At 39.8% G+C, this 14,406-nt stretch overlaps 1 protein-coding gene across 3 annotated transcripts in view; it reads left to right on the plus strand.

Annotated features, from left to right (window-relative positions):
• The window catches only part of ZNF654 (zinc finger protein 654), a 37,862-nt gene that overhangs the window by 7,127 nt on the left and 16,329 nt on the right, over positions 1-14,406 (plus strand). Inside the window, exons 2-4 of one of the 3 annotated variants that reach the window (XM_080612446.1) lie at positions 4,365-4,510; positions 9,399-9,480; positions 11,366-11,501. In XM_080612446.1, the coding sequence (XP_080468572.1) occupies positions 4,365-4,510; positions 9,399-9,480; positions 11,366-11,501 (364 nt within the window). Of the gene's footprint in view, positions 1-4,364; positions 4,511-9,001; positions 9,050-9,398; positions 9,481-11,365; positions 11,502-14,406 lie in introns of those variants that run through there. The other 2 variants (XM_080612447.1, XM_080612448.1) reach the window with 2 other exon arrangements.

Consider the following 14,406-nt stretch of genomic DNA (forward strand, 5'->3'; position numbering starts at 1 on the left):
AGCCATAATATTAAAGGATTATTTATTTATTTATTTATTTTTACATTAGTTCAGGTCTTTAATCACTACCTTGTTGTTCTCAGGGTGAGATGCTTTAGCTGTGTTCTTAGAAACATCACATAGGAGACTGATAAGTCCGGTCTTGGTTTTTAACAGGCTATTAATAGGATGTTTCTGAATCACGGATTTTCCTATGAGTTACTCAAGCGTGTTACAGAAGGGGAAGTAGTGTATTGGTGTGGGAGAAAGATGGGGTTGAATTGCAGGCAGAAGGTCCAGAAAGATGCTTCAGACTCCCTTGCAGTATCTGTACTGAATGAGAAAGAAAAGACAAGCAGCCCCAAAGTCTCTTCATGGATGGTAGTAATTTAAGAAGTAAAGACAGATGTGGGGATGATGCATGGAGAGACTTTAAATATAGAAAAAGTTGCATCCTAATGGAATTCTCAAAGGGAATTGTTGCAGACCATCACATAAGAATGTCACCTCCGTTACGGTTTTCTGCCCTGTGTACTGGACAAGGTACAGGCCACTTTGTTTTGACAATGTGCTTCTTGTTTAGCTGACTTCATTAGACTGAAATTAGTGTGCTTGTTAAAAACTCTGCAGATAAATGTAAGGTTTAAATAAAGCACTGAGGACTCAAGCAGCATAATCTATTTCATTTTCTGAAGTACTCTGATAAGACTTTGCAACTCGGGGGTCAATATAGACATATCTCTTCAACTTTCGCTTTCCTTGAAAAATGTCAGAAGCAGTAAAGTGGTTTTGGGGTTGGTTTGTTTTGGGGGTTCTTTTCGATACAAACCTTTACCTGTGTTCTGTTTTACAGCCCTGTTTCAAAGCATGACATGTTGGGTATAAAAAGGAAAAGGTTTTAGTTTCTATTACAGAAAAAGCTATTCTGTAAGATCACTTGAAAAGAGACATTGAAGTATACATGAAATTGTAAACCAAAGATACACTATTTCCCAAGCCTCCCCCTTTTTGGTTTGGGATTTTTCATAGTTAGTTTAGCTTTTTCTCACCCCCCCCATCTTTTACTGGTGGTTGTTGCAAGTCTGCTGAGAATTGACCTATTTTAGACCTCTGGTTTGAGGATTTTTGGTGTCTTTTTGTTTTCTTCCTGGGACTGATGAATGCATGGTTTCAGGTACCCATACTCAGAAGACAAGTATGCTGTTCATATTCTTCCTGACCAGTTGGAGGTGCAGAGGACTGTTGCTGCGAACCTTTTGTGGATGCATTTGAGTTGCAGATTAACTGCCTAACTAAGGCAGTGGTGTGGTTGGGGTGCCTTTATTTCTGTGCTGCCTCTGGGACATCTATGATAGGCCAGATCAGAGAACTGATGTAGGTGGTGACTGATGGGTTTTTCTCTAGGAGAGGAGGCTGTCCTGTGCCAGTTAGTTTGTGACCTGGTTTGCTTGGGCTTCAGTGAAGCACTGTAGGGACACCGAGGGCCACTGGTAGGACTGTAATGCTCTTTATAACGTGTGCAGTAGGACTGCACCTTTCAGAGGCTACACTAACTTTAAGCATTAGGATGAACCTTTGTTGTATTGCTTTTGAATGGTGATTATTTGCATTCAGTATTTGGGAATTATTAGGACCAGAATCTTACCAGAAGTTCATATAAGCCTAACCAAAGAGTGAGACAAGCAAATACTTTAACTTTCCCCTGTCTAACTGTTTACAGTTCAGGTATTTGTTGTAGTTAGTAACTCTTAGTGGATATCTTTTCGTCTTGTGTAGCCATTCAACATCCACAGCATCCCTTTAGTAAGAAGCTCCACACCTTAACTGCGCGGTGTGAAGAACTACCTCCTGTCATTTATTTTGATCCTGATTTGCCAACTTTGTTTGGTGCCTCCCCCCTGCACTTGTCATTTCTTTACAATCTCAAGTGTTCTAGATTGATCCTTATGTGAAATTTATTTCACTACTTAGCATTTCTTGCCTTTCTTCAAAGCTTTTTTTAGGCCCTCTCTCTTCTCTTTTGAGAGAGAAACCGGTGGGTAGCAAACCAGCATGCAATTTTATATGTGTGGCAATGCTCTATGGTTTTGAGCTGTTAACACTGCTTTATCTTATTACTCTCCTTATAGTTCATCTGCTTTCTTGGCTATCGGGATGAGCATCAAGGTGATTTTTCATTATAACATCTTCCGTAATAACAGTCTTACTCTTGGGTAGTAATTGTCAGTTTGAAGGCCATCATATTACATGTTTGGATTGTTTTGTTCCCAAAGTACCACTGCACTCTTGTCTAAGCTGAGTTTCAGTGCCCACTCCTATAAAGAACTCCATACAGTTCTTTACAGTGAGTACTTTATGCTACCATCATCACAAAATATTGTCTCACTGCTTGGAATCTCTGACGAACATATCTATACTGTGCCTCTCAGGTGAAAGTGCTGTGAAACAGCGTGGTGGAAACTGATGTTGTATTTGTACCTTTGTTTGATCACTTAGGGGCTAAAACCACTAAAGGATGTTTGTTCCGTCTGCTTTGTTTCTCTGGCGTCTTCTGTGTTTTCTTACACAAGGGACCTTGCTAAAAGTGTTTCGGAGAACATGGAATAGATGAGTGAGGGAAGAGTATCTGCCGCTCTTGCAGTTTTCCTCCATTTCCTCTGGATATTTGGTGTATTAAGTTAACAGACTTTCAAACAGGGGTTATTAAAATCTGGTGGAAAGTCAGGATCTACTTATAAATCAGTCTCAGCTGTTACTGGTGAGGAGACAAAGCTACTGGTCCCATTATCAGTAGCTGCTTTGCTCTGGAGCGGCTATAGCCAAACTGTCAGAAATGGGACACTGGCCTGTTCCTGTTGCAGAGCCATAAACAAAATTAGGCATGCAGAATTTGGCCACTTAACCTGACTTAACAAGCTCTTCATTTACTTCCTGGGAAATGAGACAGGTGGGATTCACAGGCTTAAGTCAAAAAGAAGTCCTGAAGAGGGATAGATCCGATGCTTGATTTGGTCCATGCTTTGCTGGTCAGCCTGGCCCTTGAGATAAGTGACCAGGATTGGTGCTTCATAGCTTTCTTGAAGCCAGTTATTTGTCTCGTCCATATGCTATGGAGTGCTTTACTTTTCTCTTTACTACACGGCTAATGGCACTGTGTTTCCTCATCTGCTTCTTACTTTCTTGGGATGTCAAAGGTCTAGGTTAGGCTTCCTTGTGGAGAACAGTGCCTTACGCCCTGAAGCACAGCTAGTCCACTCTTCTGCTTATATTGAAGCTGTGCCGTTATGATGAAAGAATAAGGCAAGTGAGCAAAAGGGGCCTGACAGTAGTGCAGTCAGATAAGCTGTGTGCCAAGAGTGTAGAAGAAATACAGTTTTCAGTCTCTGCTTAGAGTGCTGCGTGAGTTACATCTTAGCTGTTGATTAAAGCAGGAGAGATTACCCAAAGGCATTCTACCCGCTGGAGGACTGGAATGTAATGACTGGTCTGTCACAGAATTGGTGGGTGCCTTTGCTGACATCTGTTTCATTGCTGTGCTTTGTGCTGAACTCCGTGCTGTGTGTTTTATCTACGGAGTGCTGTAAATAGACTGCCTCTTTCAGAGGATTTCAGTGTAGGGATACACGTGTAGGAATGCCAGGTGGAGCTGGGTTACTGAGCCTGCCCGTGTGGGCATAGGCAATGCTAGGAGTTTGTATTTATTAATACAAAAAAGGATGGACTAGATGACCGGGCAAGGATTTTTCTCCATTTTCTCCATTAAAACACCTGTGTTTCACCTTTATGTTTCCCTATAACTGTAACTTGTAGCCGTAGATCAGGACACGACTATCCTTAGTTCGTTGTATGGATGAAAACGACCAGATGGATGTACTTGAACAGATAAAGGGTGACTGGTATGTTTGTGCCTTTCTCTGCTGATGTCTAGGCCAGAAGAGCACAGGCTAGTTTTTCCCCTCTTGGAAAGTTTTAGAATGGAATGTCTGGATATTGTTACAGACTCTCTAATTTGTAACTTCTTGGAAAATAAACCCTTGTGTTTAAATGCAGAGTGTCCCATCTACTGTGTTTAAATGCACAGGATGCTATCCACTGTGTTTAAATGAAGAGTGTGCTGTCTACCGTGTAAGAAGAAAGTATTTCATGCCTTACCCTCTGAAAAGAATAACTGTAGGTCCTTTGTGCTATGTCTTTGATAGTGTAGGTCATAAAGTTTCTATTTATTTTTTCAGTTTGATAACACAAGATGGTCAGGGTTTTTGGTTACAAACCCTGCTTCTGAGGGGGAAGGAGGGGAGATAAAGCAGGTACAGTATTAACTACTTACTTCTGACTAAAGAGAATGTTTTACATCGTGATATATATTTCAGTGTTTTTGTCATTAGGTTGTTGAAGACTATGCTGGAAGATGGCAGGTTCCTTTGCCTCAGCTTCAGGTGCTTCAGACGGCGCTCTGTTGTTTCACATCTGCCTGTGTATCATTCCCAGCTGAATGTGAGCACGTACAATACGTATTGAGTAGCCTAGCTTTGTAAGTATATGATTTTTTCAGTTATTATTATTATTTCTTACTGTATTTACAATACGGATTGTGTTACTTTTATAATAGCAATAGAGTGTCAAGAGAACCTCAGAGTTTAAGAGCAGTTTTACAGGTGACATAGCTACATGGAACCCTGAATAGCTAACTGAGGATAAGAACCCTAAAATTTAGTCTTTGTGATGTCCTTGTTAAATATTCAAGTTAGGCATTACAGTGTTGTGTCATAAGGGTTTTCTGGCACAATGAATAATGTAAAGAAATAAACGATCACAATATAGGCTTCTTTTGGGGAGAATCTTATTTTGGCGCATTTGAAGACCAGTGTTTTTGACAGTACCTAACTAAATTTATCTGAAGTTTTTACTGTTCTACCTCTAGTGATTTAATAAGCTAAGTATTTGTTAAAGTAAATTTCTTGCAGTGTTTAAGAAATGAATCAATTTTAAAATGAATGTTTATGTCTGAGTCATCAAAATGCCTATGGGAATGGCTTGTTACACAGTTAACTGACCAAAAGTTGTATTCAGCTTGAAAAACTGCAAAATATTAGGTCATAAATCTTGCTATCATCTCAGTTTTCTTAATGCGTTGGTGGTTTTCCCACATGAAGGCTGAAAGCGTCAGGGTAATGATGAGTACATCAGTTAACGTCCCATTTGTTCCTTGCTCTAAAAAACCACTTTTCAGGTCTCAAAACCTCACCGTTGAATGGAAGCAAAAGAAATCTTTAGGCAAGTTAGATATACTTAGCAGAGATGCAGTGTACTTTATCTTCTCTTAGCAGATGGGTACAAAAGCCTAAAAGCTAGCTTTGTATTTTGAGTTTGGTTTGAGCAAATCTTATGTATTTGTCCAGCTGGTTAAATTACTTTCTTATTGAGTGGTGGTTTCAAATACAGCTCAGTATCTCAGTTCAGACTTTTGTGTGGGAATGTCCTCCTGTCGCCTCATAGAGTCATCAGAAGTGAATGCTCTCCTAGTCTTGCTCTCTTACTTGGTCAGGAGGACTGGGTTGCTTATTCTTTCCGCTGTTCTTGAGTTATTAGTACTGATTATGCAGGAGTAAAGGCTTTATTGTATCCACTTAGAGTGCCTACGCTATCTTTAAGTGTTGGTGGAACTTCACCAAAGAGATTTACTGGTTGGTTGTGTGCATGAAACTATTTGACGTGGGACTATTCATAGAATCATAGACCACAATTATAAAACCAGCTCAGGTGTCAGAGATGACTAGCAGTTGGATCAAAACGTGGTGACCTCTCTTTTTTATTCACTGCTACTTTTTTGGAGGAAACCTCATGAGGTTCAAGCTATGCTTTTATATACTTATAAATAGCAATGCTTGGAAGGGAAAAATAGTAGAAATTCGAGTATTTGTTGCATGTGGGGTGGTCGCTTCCTGAAAAGTTACAGTAAATTGGTGACTGAATTCCTGTCACCCTTTCCTGGCTTGATTTGTGGAGCTGGGTTTACTCACTAAGATTTTCTTCCATTCTGGAATGCCAGCTTATTTTGTCGTCTGACTTTGGTTGACTGACATAGTTCTGCATGTGATACTCTGAAGGAATCCTGGGGCGTAGTAGTTGCAGTTACCTGGGAATCCTTAACTCAAATGACTTCTGAAAGTTTGGTGTATATTAAGCCTTAGTTCTTGGACAGCAAAAATCTGCCTGACTGCATTGTCATACTTGAATAAAACTTCCTTGGTAACCAGACAATAAACTATTAACAGCAATGACTGTTGCATTTCCACTACTTAGTAGCCTTGCTGCACCTCAAATGAGGCAGCATCTTGGTTAAGAACCATTAATGTCAGGGGTTTTAATAATTGTGCCAACATGCAAATGTTCTTGGACAATCTTCTGATGCCCATAATATCAAAATAGCAACGTGATAACTCTGTAAGCATCATTATTATAAATGGATGGATGCAAATATAAATGTGCAGTGCTGCAGACTATTTTAAGATAGCTGGGCCAAGCTGGAATTGACTGTAGTAATTTTAACTCGGAGACTGGTCATAAGGGAATAGAAATATTTTGATAGCTTCCTTTATTAGGCTGATAAGAGTGTGAAACAGGTACTTTGACAAGGAAGAAGACTGTAGTTTACACTTGTTCACTATTATTTCCCAGCTCATTTGTCTTTTGCAAGGTTCTATTCTCTTTATTCAGTCAAAGCAAATAAAAAAGGGTGCATGCATCACTTGCTATAACTGGTTTTGTCTTATTGAAGTTCCAGTCTGGCTGCTTTCCAGATCATGACATGACTCATGTCTGACCTTTCCCGAGAGTCAAGTGTGCTACAAAACTTTGTTTATCAACATGAAATGAGATAATGTTTTTCAGAACCAAGTACGTATTTGGATACTGGTTGTTTTTTCAGTCCCTGTTTGAGTTGAGAGTCAAGGACCTAATCTGGAGAAAAATCCCGTCATTGAGCATAATGGATCTGTATCTTAAATTTTCCAGGTCTGCTTTAGGCATAGCTTAGGTTAGGAAAAAAACTACTGGCAGCATAATCTAAAGGAAACCTTATTTCATTACACGTTTGCATTATTCCCATACAAAACTTCCTTTTGTTCATGTGGATGTTAAGATTGTTTAATGCACAGTATTTCTGAGAATGTTATTGAGAGGAAAAATTGCCTTCAGTCTGCTCTTTAACTTCTTCTGAATTAGCTTTATTAAAAATGAAACATTTTGTTCTTTAGGAGTGCTCTGGGTATTATGTTCAAATATATTTAGTTTTTACTTATTCACTGGTAACTGCAGTGAATTTAATTGTTCTGTAAAAGAGTTCCTTGTCCAGCTGTTCATGAAAATCTGCTTTTTGTTTTAAAAGCTTTTGGAACAGAAGATTAAATGCTTTAGTCAGAAAAGAAATTGCCGTCAGCAGGATCTTGACTCAAAAACTTGTAGGTTGGAAGAGTGCTGGAATCTCTTCCAGGAGTCATCTTTCACCTTCTCCCCCTGTGCCTCATAATTCTCCCTCTTCATTTGGGAAAAAAATGTCTAGAAGAACCTTAAAGGAAATTATGCCTATTTTCTGTTCTGAGACCAAAGCCTTTGCTGTTCAGTCCTGTTTCTATAATGCCCTAGATGTGCAGTATTTCTTTTGATATTCTTTCAGTACTGCCTTTCCCTCTGAGAGTTGCTTAGTTATTGCCTGCTGCTCATGACTTTCTCAACCAGTAATTGCAGGTTTAGTGCAGCACTCGGTTGTTACTGTTTCCCAATAAAAGTTAAATTTCTTAGAATCTTAAGGCAAATCAGTAATAGGTGCACTGGAGCCCTCTGCAGATCCATGAGATCCAACTATCAGTGTAGTAGGAAGTCTTAGAATCATAGAATAGTTAGGGTTGGAAAGGACCTTAAGATCATCCAGTTCCAACCCCCCTGCCATAGGCAGGGACACCTCACACTAAACCATGGCACCCAAGGCTCAGTCCAACCTGGCCTTGAACACCGCCAGGGATGGAGCGTTCACAGCCTCCCTGGGCAACCCATTCCAGTGCCTCACCACTCTAGCAATAAAGAATTTCTTCCTTATGTCAATCTAAACTTCCCCTGTTTAAGTTTTAACCCGTTACCTCTTGTCCTGTCACTGCAGTCCCTAATGAATAGTCCATCCCCATCATCCCTGTAGCCCCCCTTCAGATGCTGGAAGGCTGCTATGAGGTCTCCACACTATCTGGAAGTATGCTTCTGCAAGTGAAGATCTAAATTGATTTGAGCTATGGAAAGCTGTTTTTTACCAACCAGCCTCTCTGATTCTGCCATCAAGATTGTTTGTGTCCGTCACTTTATTAAAAGTAGTACCTAAATTAAGTACCTAGATACATATTTTAAGACGCTGGAAAACATTAAGGCCACAGGTCAGTTTGCATCTAGGCTGCTGTTGAAAGGATCAGTCCTGCCTTCTGCTTTATCTGCTACTGGTTTTGAGGCAACACTTGTGAATTCATGTTGCTGCGCATAGACCTTACTTGCTTAAGAACTTGGTAACACTGAAGTTTTATCAATTCATTTGAATGCCATGCAGAAGATGAAGGTAGTTCCATTTGTTTATTGCACAAAAGCTCTTTCTTTGAAAGTCATCTTCAAAAGCTGTTTCTGGAAATACAAAATTAATGGCAAAAGGCTTTTATTTGGAAATATTAAATAAATAGCACCTTTAAACCTGCATTTTCACAGAGAGACTTCAGTGGGTGTTTTGTCAAGACAAGCTGAAATGGAACAGAATATGTTAGTAGAAAGTGCTTATTGCAATTGAAAATATAAATTCTTGGGAATCAGCGTTCACATCAAGTTACTATGCCTTGAATGTAACTCCATATTAACATATTCTACAGTAGTCCTCTTTCTTTCTCACAATTGCTGCGTATGTGACAACTGCTTGGGCTTTTCAGGAGTGTTCACTTCTGGAATGGTGAATGGGGTGCAGCAGGATGGAGCACATAAGAGCTCTTGAGGGAGAAGATCAGGCAAATACCAGGAGTCTAAATGTCCTGAATTGATGAACAAGGTGTGGCAGAAGGGGTTCTAAGTTGTACTTAAATATAAACTGTTGTGTTGTATTGTATTTGCAACTTGATTCCTGATGAAAAATGTGTTTGAGGTGTGTGGGGGGAAGTCTTTAACTGCCAAAATCCAGCACAAAATATCAGACCAACGTAAAGTTCTTCAAATACGAGTTGATTTTGAGAGTGTGGGCATTACCAAGTGTTTTAGAGTGACTCTGGCATGGTCACGGGTCTAGAACTTATGCGGGTCCTGATTTTGTTTTTAGTGCTGTGAAAAGTAATAGACTTACCGTAGTTTCATTTTTCAAATGATCATTTTTAGTTTGACTTGTCACTACTTCTGTTTTTTAGGAGTTTTTTTGAATTGCTGCTGTTCTTTGGAAAGGATGAGTTCTATGAAGATCCTTTGAAAGATATTTTAGGTTCAATCCAGGTAGTGTTGCCTACTTTCATGTAAACCTTTAATACTATTTTACTACATGTAAAGTTAGCTTTTGTGGATATCTAATCTGGAGGAAACATGCCATTATGTTGAAAGGAGGTAGCTGGTTTCCTTACATTTGTACCCCTCCAAAAAAGAGGGAAGGGTATTGGAAGGGAAAGCCATTTATTCTTATATTTATTGTCAGTATTGCTATTTGAATCTATTTGGACAAAGTAAAAAGTACTTCTCTTTGTAATAACATTCTTGTTAAAGACAGATTTTGGATGTTTCCCATCTAAAAGAGGGAAGCTTTGCTTGTTTATACTAATTAGAGCTTAATGCAATCCAGTGTTGCACACCAGTTCGTGACGTGAAACCTCAAGTTTCCCTCTGTGGTTTTAAACAGTTAAATCTAATGAACTCTTCAGGTCAGCATAAACTTGCATTGTTTGAAACTGCTGCACTCTTGGCTGGACTGGGACAATGTTTTGTATGGCTATATACAACTACATAAGATAAACGAGCCTGGATTTAAAGAATTGCTCTTTTTTGCCAGATAAGTTGTTTGGGATTGTTTTTTCTTTACCTGAACCGATTTTGAGAGTTCAGTTCACTGCATGGGAACACAAGTGCTTTGTGCCACTGTGAGAGGAAATTTTATTGTAGGGATAGAAAATACGAACAACAGGATTCTTCCATTTGTTAATACAATAATCATGGAACTGCACTTTAAGAAATAGCTATCCCTTTGTTATTTTTATGTTGATATATGTTTGTGCTGCTACAAATTAATGTGCCAGCACTACTTAATTATCAAACCAAGAGCCATTATGTGCTGGATTAGAACTGGTGGAAGAATGGGGTCAAGGAATTGGCTTAGCAGCCTCAGGAGTGAGTAGGGTCTCTTGAGTAAGAGTAATGGGACATTTTGGCAGGCCTACAATAAGCACTTCTCAAAAACTTTCTCATGAACGAGAGAGACATAGGCAAAAAGAGTGATGTGTAACGCTTTCTCCTCTGTGCTTTTGTATTGCATTTCTCAATTGTCTTGACTTTTAAGCAGTGACTGTATTAAAATAGATGTTTACACAATTTTCTATATGAGAATTTCTGATCAGTTGTGTAATCAAACCAGTTCAGTTACTTACCCATTCCTTACCTTCAGACCTACTCATCTGAATACAAAAGGAAAAACTGAGTTGAAACTAAAAGAATTTATGAAAAAAAAAAAAAAAAGCCATTCTTCAGCTGCACTTTAGTTTTGTCTTAAAATTTGGATACCTTTTGTGATTAAAATTCTACTGTTGATTAACATTCAAGTTCACACTTTTACCAGCAAATGTAAGGTGCGTGGAGGGATGGGGAGAACTTGGCATATATGAAAATCAATGCTGGCTAAAACATGTTGGATTATTTTAGGCAGGCATAATTTCCATTACATAGAGATTTGGAGAAAAGTGGTTGCTTGAGGGCTGGTGACTCACATGGCTTAATTCAGTTTTTCCCTCGTAGAATAAAGACACCATCACTGGATCACAAATCCAGCGGCAACATGTCTAAATCTGTGCAGGCAAGCATGAGGTGAAGGCTTCTACAGCATATGCCAGTAATGCCTCCAATTCAAGGAAAGGCAGTTTTGCATTGTTATGCAAATGGAAGGCTCTTGCGTTCTGGCTTCTACAGTTCTATATTACTGGTTTTAGAGAATATAAGTCATTGCTTTAGGGCTTTGTGTAGGCCTGGTCAATGAACGATTTTGTGGCTCCGTTTGTTGACTGAGGAAATATTGAAACATGCTTGGATTTTCTTGTATCTTTTGAATGACCTAACTTTATTTTTAAACAACTTCTTTGGTTTTTTTCTCCTTTCTAATGATTTTTCTTTTTACATGTAGGAATGTCAGAACCTTCTCAGTAGATACCGAAATATGAACCTGGAACTAGTAACTCGAATCATCCGAGATGGTGGACCATGGGAGGATCCTGTATTACAAGCAATTCTTAAAGCAAAGCCTGTGTCACAGGAATTAGGTACTTCATATGCCATGTTAATTTCTTTTAGAGTATGGAAAATGGGTTGAATTATGCTTTTTTGATATTAGGGTCAGGTGTTGTCAGCTGGCATTGCACATAACTATTTTTCTGTAGTCAAATGTACAGGTCCTTTTTTTATTTGAAAGCAAACTAATTTCTTTGCTAGTAATAGAAGTCTACTTTGACAGTGTAGAGGAGGCTACTGAGCAATTACTTACAAAATGAGTTTACCAAATATAGCTGAACTGAAAGAGCATGGAGAGTGACTTGACCTCAGTTAGGCTACTAAAATAGCATGATCAAGGAAGGACCTGATGTGTATTCCTGTATTCGTGGTCCTTGGGCTCATTTAATCTTTCTTTTAAATTGTTAATACCTGGGCTTGTGGCTTGGTGTGTTTAGAATGATTCTTGTGACTACACCTGATATCTGCTTTGTTTTTATGTATATGTAATTCCTAGAGTTGGGAGTAGGAGAAAGATGCAGTGTGTGGAAAACAAGATTACTGGAATATTAATGGAAATTCACAAGGGGAAAAATATCCAGTCTACAGTGAAGTCTTCACTGACATCTTAAGCAACATATTTGCTAGCAGTGTTCAGAGAGGACTATCTATTTGATAATGATTAAAAAATACTAATTCATGTCTGTGTTTATGACAATGTGTTCATTCTGTAGAGTGAGGAAGAGGACTATAAAGTCACAGCAACTGAGCAAGCTGCCTTCTTAACCAGGAAAAGTATTTTGCTAGCAACATGAACATGATTAAGTGTGTAGTCTTTGTTTTGTCTCTCTTGTGAAGCAAGTGCTTGAGCAAAATAGTTTACATGTGATTTATAGATCAAATAAACTTCTGGTCAAATACCTACAGAAACAGAATGAAAACAGAGATTATCCTTGATCGTTGTGATGCTTCTGTATGATGGGTAACAGTTTGAGGACTTTTACGTAGTTTTAACCTGGCAGAGTAGGAATGACACTGCCTGTTGTCACTAGATGATTAGCTTGTTTCCTTTTGTTGTAGGCCATATCTCCTTCCCCTCTGCTGTGAGGTATTTTTCTTCCTTTTATCTTCTAATATCCCCACATACCCCCTTGACATATTCTAGCTGTGATGACAAACATTTTAGGTAATAGCTTTTGGAAGCTCTTCCTTTCTTGTCTCATTTCCTCTAAAATCTGATTCCTCTGAAGTCTTACACAAAGCAAACATTCTGTGCTGCTTATTAGGCTAGCAGTATTTGGTGTATATTTTGAAACTTGGCCATATAGTTCCCTTGGGGATCAGTATTTGAAATGAGGAAAACTGCATGTTATTGCTGACTCACCAACCATTACTTGCAAAAGTCAGTTTGAAAAATACGTACTGTGTGAACTGCATAATCCTGTCTTTGATTCATTAATTACACAGAGAAGCTTAGGCCAAGACAAACCTCCCTGGGTCTGTTTTTACATGAGCTGTATGCTTCGAGATGTTGCATTCTATTTTGAGATGCCTGGAAAGGAAGGCAGTCTTCGGATTTAAAAACAATAGCAGACTTGAAATATAGCAGCAACGAGCTTCTAATAGATTAGGGAGTATAAAGTGGCCTGCTGTGAACACCTAGAAGGGAATACTGTAGGCAGAGGTATGCTCAGGTGTAAGCAGCTAATTACCTTCTAAGCTGATGGTTGGCATCTGTTGTTTTAAAGCAAAGCACCACACATGCTGGACAGGAATAGCAGTTGTTTTCCCCAAGCCTCTTCGTATGTATCACCTACTTGGCTAAATGCTACTATAGTTAGCACTGGTCTTTTGCTTGGGGGGTTAGAAGAGCTATATGCTCTTCTAGATACATGCTTCGGAAAAGAGAGCATTCCACGACGGGGAAGGGAGCACAATCCTGCCAGTGGTGTAGCTGGAACTCTCAGTCTCTTCAGAAACAGCGTTGGAGGGTGTAGGAGACACCTTCCCTGGGAGATCGTGTTGCTGGAAGTGGGATTCTCACTTACAAAGCAGAGGGGCATACTGACTTCAGAGTTCCCCACACAGAAAGTGGGAATGATTTAACAAGTTAGCTTAGAATCATAGAATCAATTAGATTGGAAAAGGCCTTTAAGATAATAAAATCCAACCTTTACCCCAGGACTGCCAAGTTGTCCACTAAACCATGTCACTAAGGGCCTCATCTACATGTTTTGTGAGCGCTTGCAGGGACGATGATTCCAGCACTTCCCTGGGCAGCCCGTTCCAATACCTGAGCACCCTTTCAGTGAAGAAATTTTTCCAAATATCCAATCTAAACCTCCCCTGGCACAGCTTGAGGCCTTTTCCTCTTGTCCTATCACTTCTTACTTGGGAAATGAGACCAGCCACCTCCTTACTCTGTCTTCTTTTCAGATAGTTGTAGAGAGCGTTAAGGTCCCCCCTGAGCCTTCTCTTCTCCAGACTAAGCCCTGAGGTCCGTCAGCCGTTCCCCATCACACTTGTGCTTCAGGCCCTGCACCAGTTTTATTGCCCTTTTCCAGACCCACTCCAGCACCTCAGTGTCTCTCTCGCAGTGAAGGGCGCAGAACTGAACACGGGATTCAAGGTGCAGCCTCACCAGTGCCCAGTACAGGGGATGATCACTGCCTTGGCCCCATTGGCGACGCTGTTGCTGATACAGGCAAGGATGCTGTTGGTCTCCTTGGCTGCCTGGGCACTAGCTGGCTCCTGTTCAGCAGCCATCAGTCAGCACCTCCAGGTCTTTTTCTGCTGAGCAGCTTTCCAGCCACTCTACCCCAAGCCTGTAGCATTGCATGGGGTTGTTGTGGCCCGGGTCAAGGATCTGGCACTTTACCTTGTTGAATCTCATTCCGGTGGTCACAGCATGTAGATCCAGGCTGTCCAGATCCCTTTGCAAAGCCTTTCTATCCTTCA

The sequence above is a fragment of the Psittacula echo genome, assembly GCF_963264785.1.
Source record: "Psittacula echo genome assembly, chromosome: 3".
Taxonomy (NCBI): domain Eukaryota; kingdom Metazoa; phylum Chordata; class Aves; order Psittaciformes; family Psittacidae; genus Psittacula; species Psittacula echo.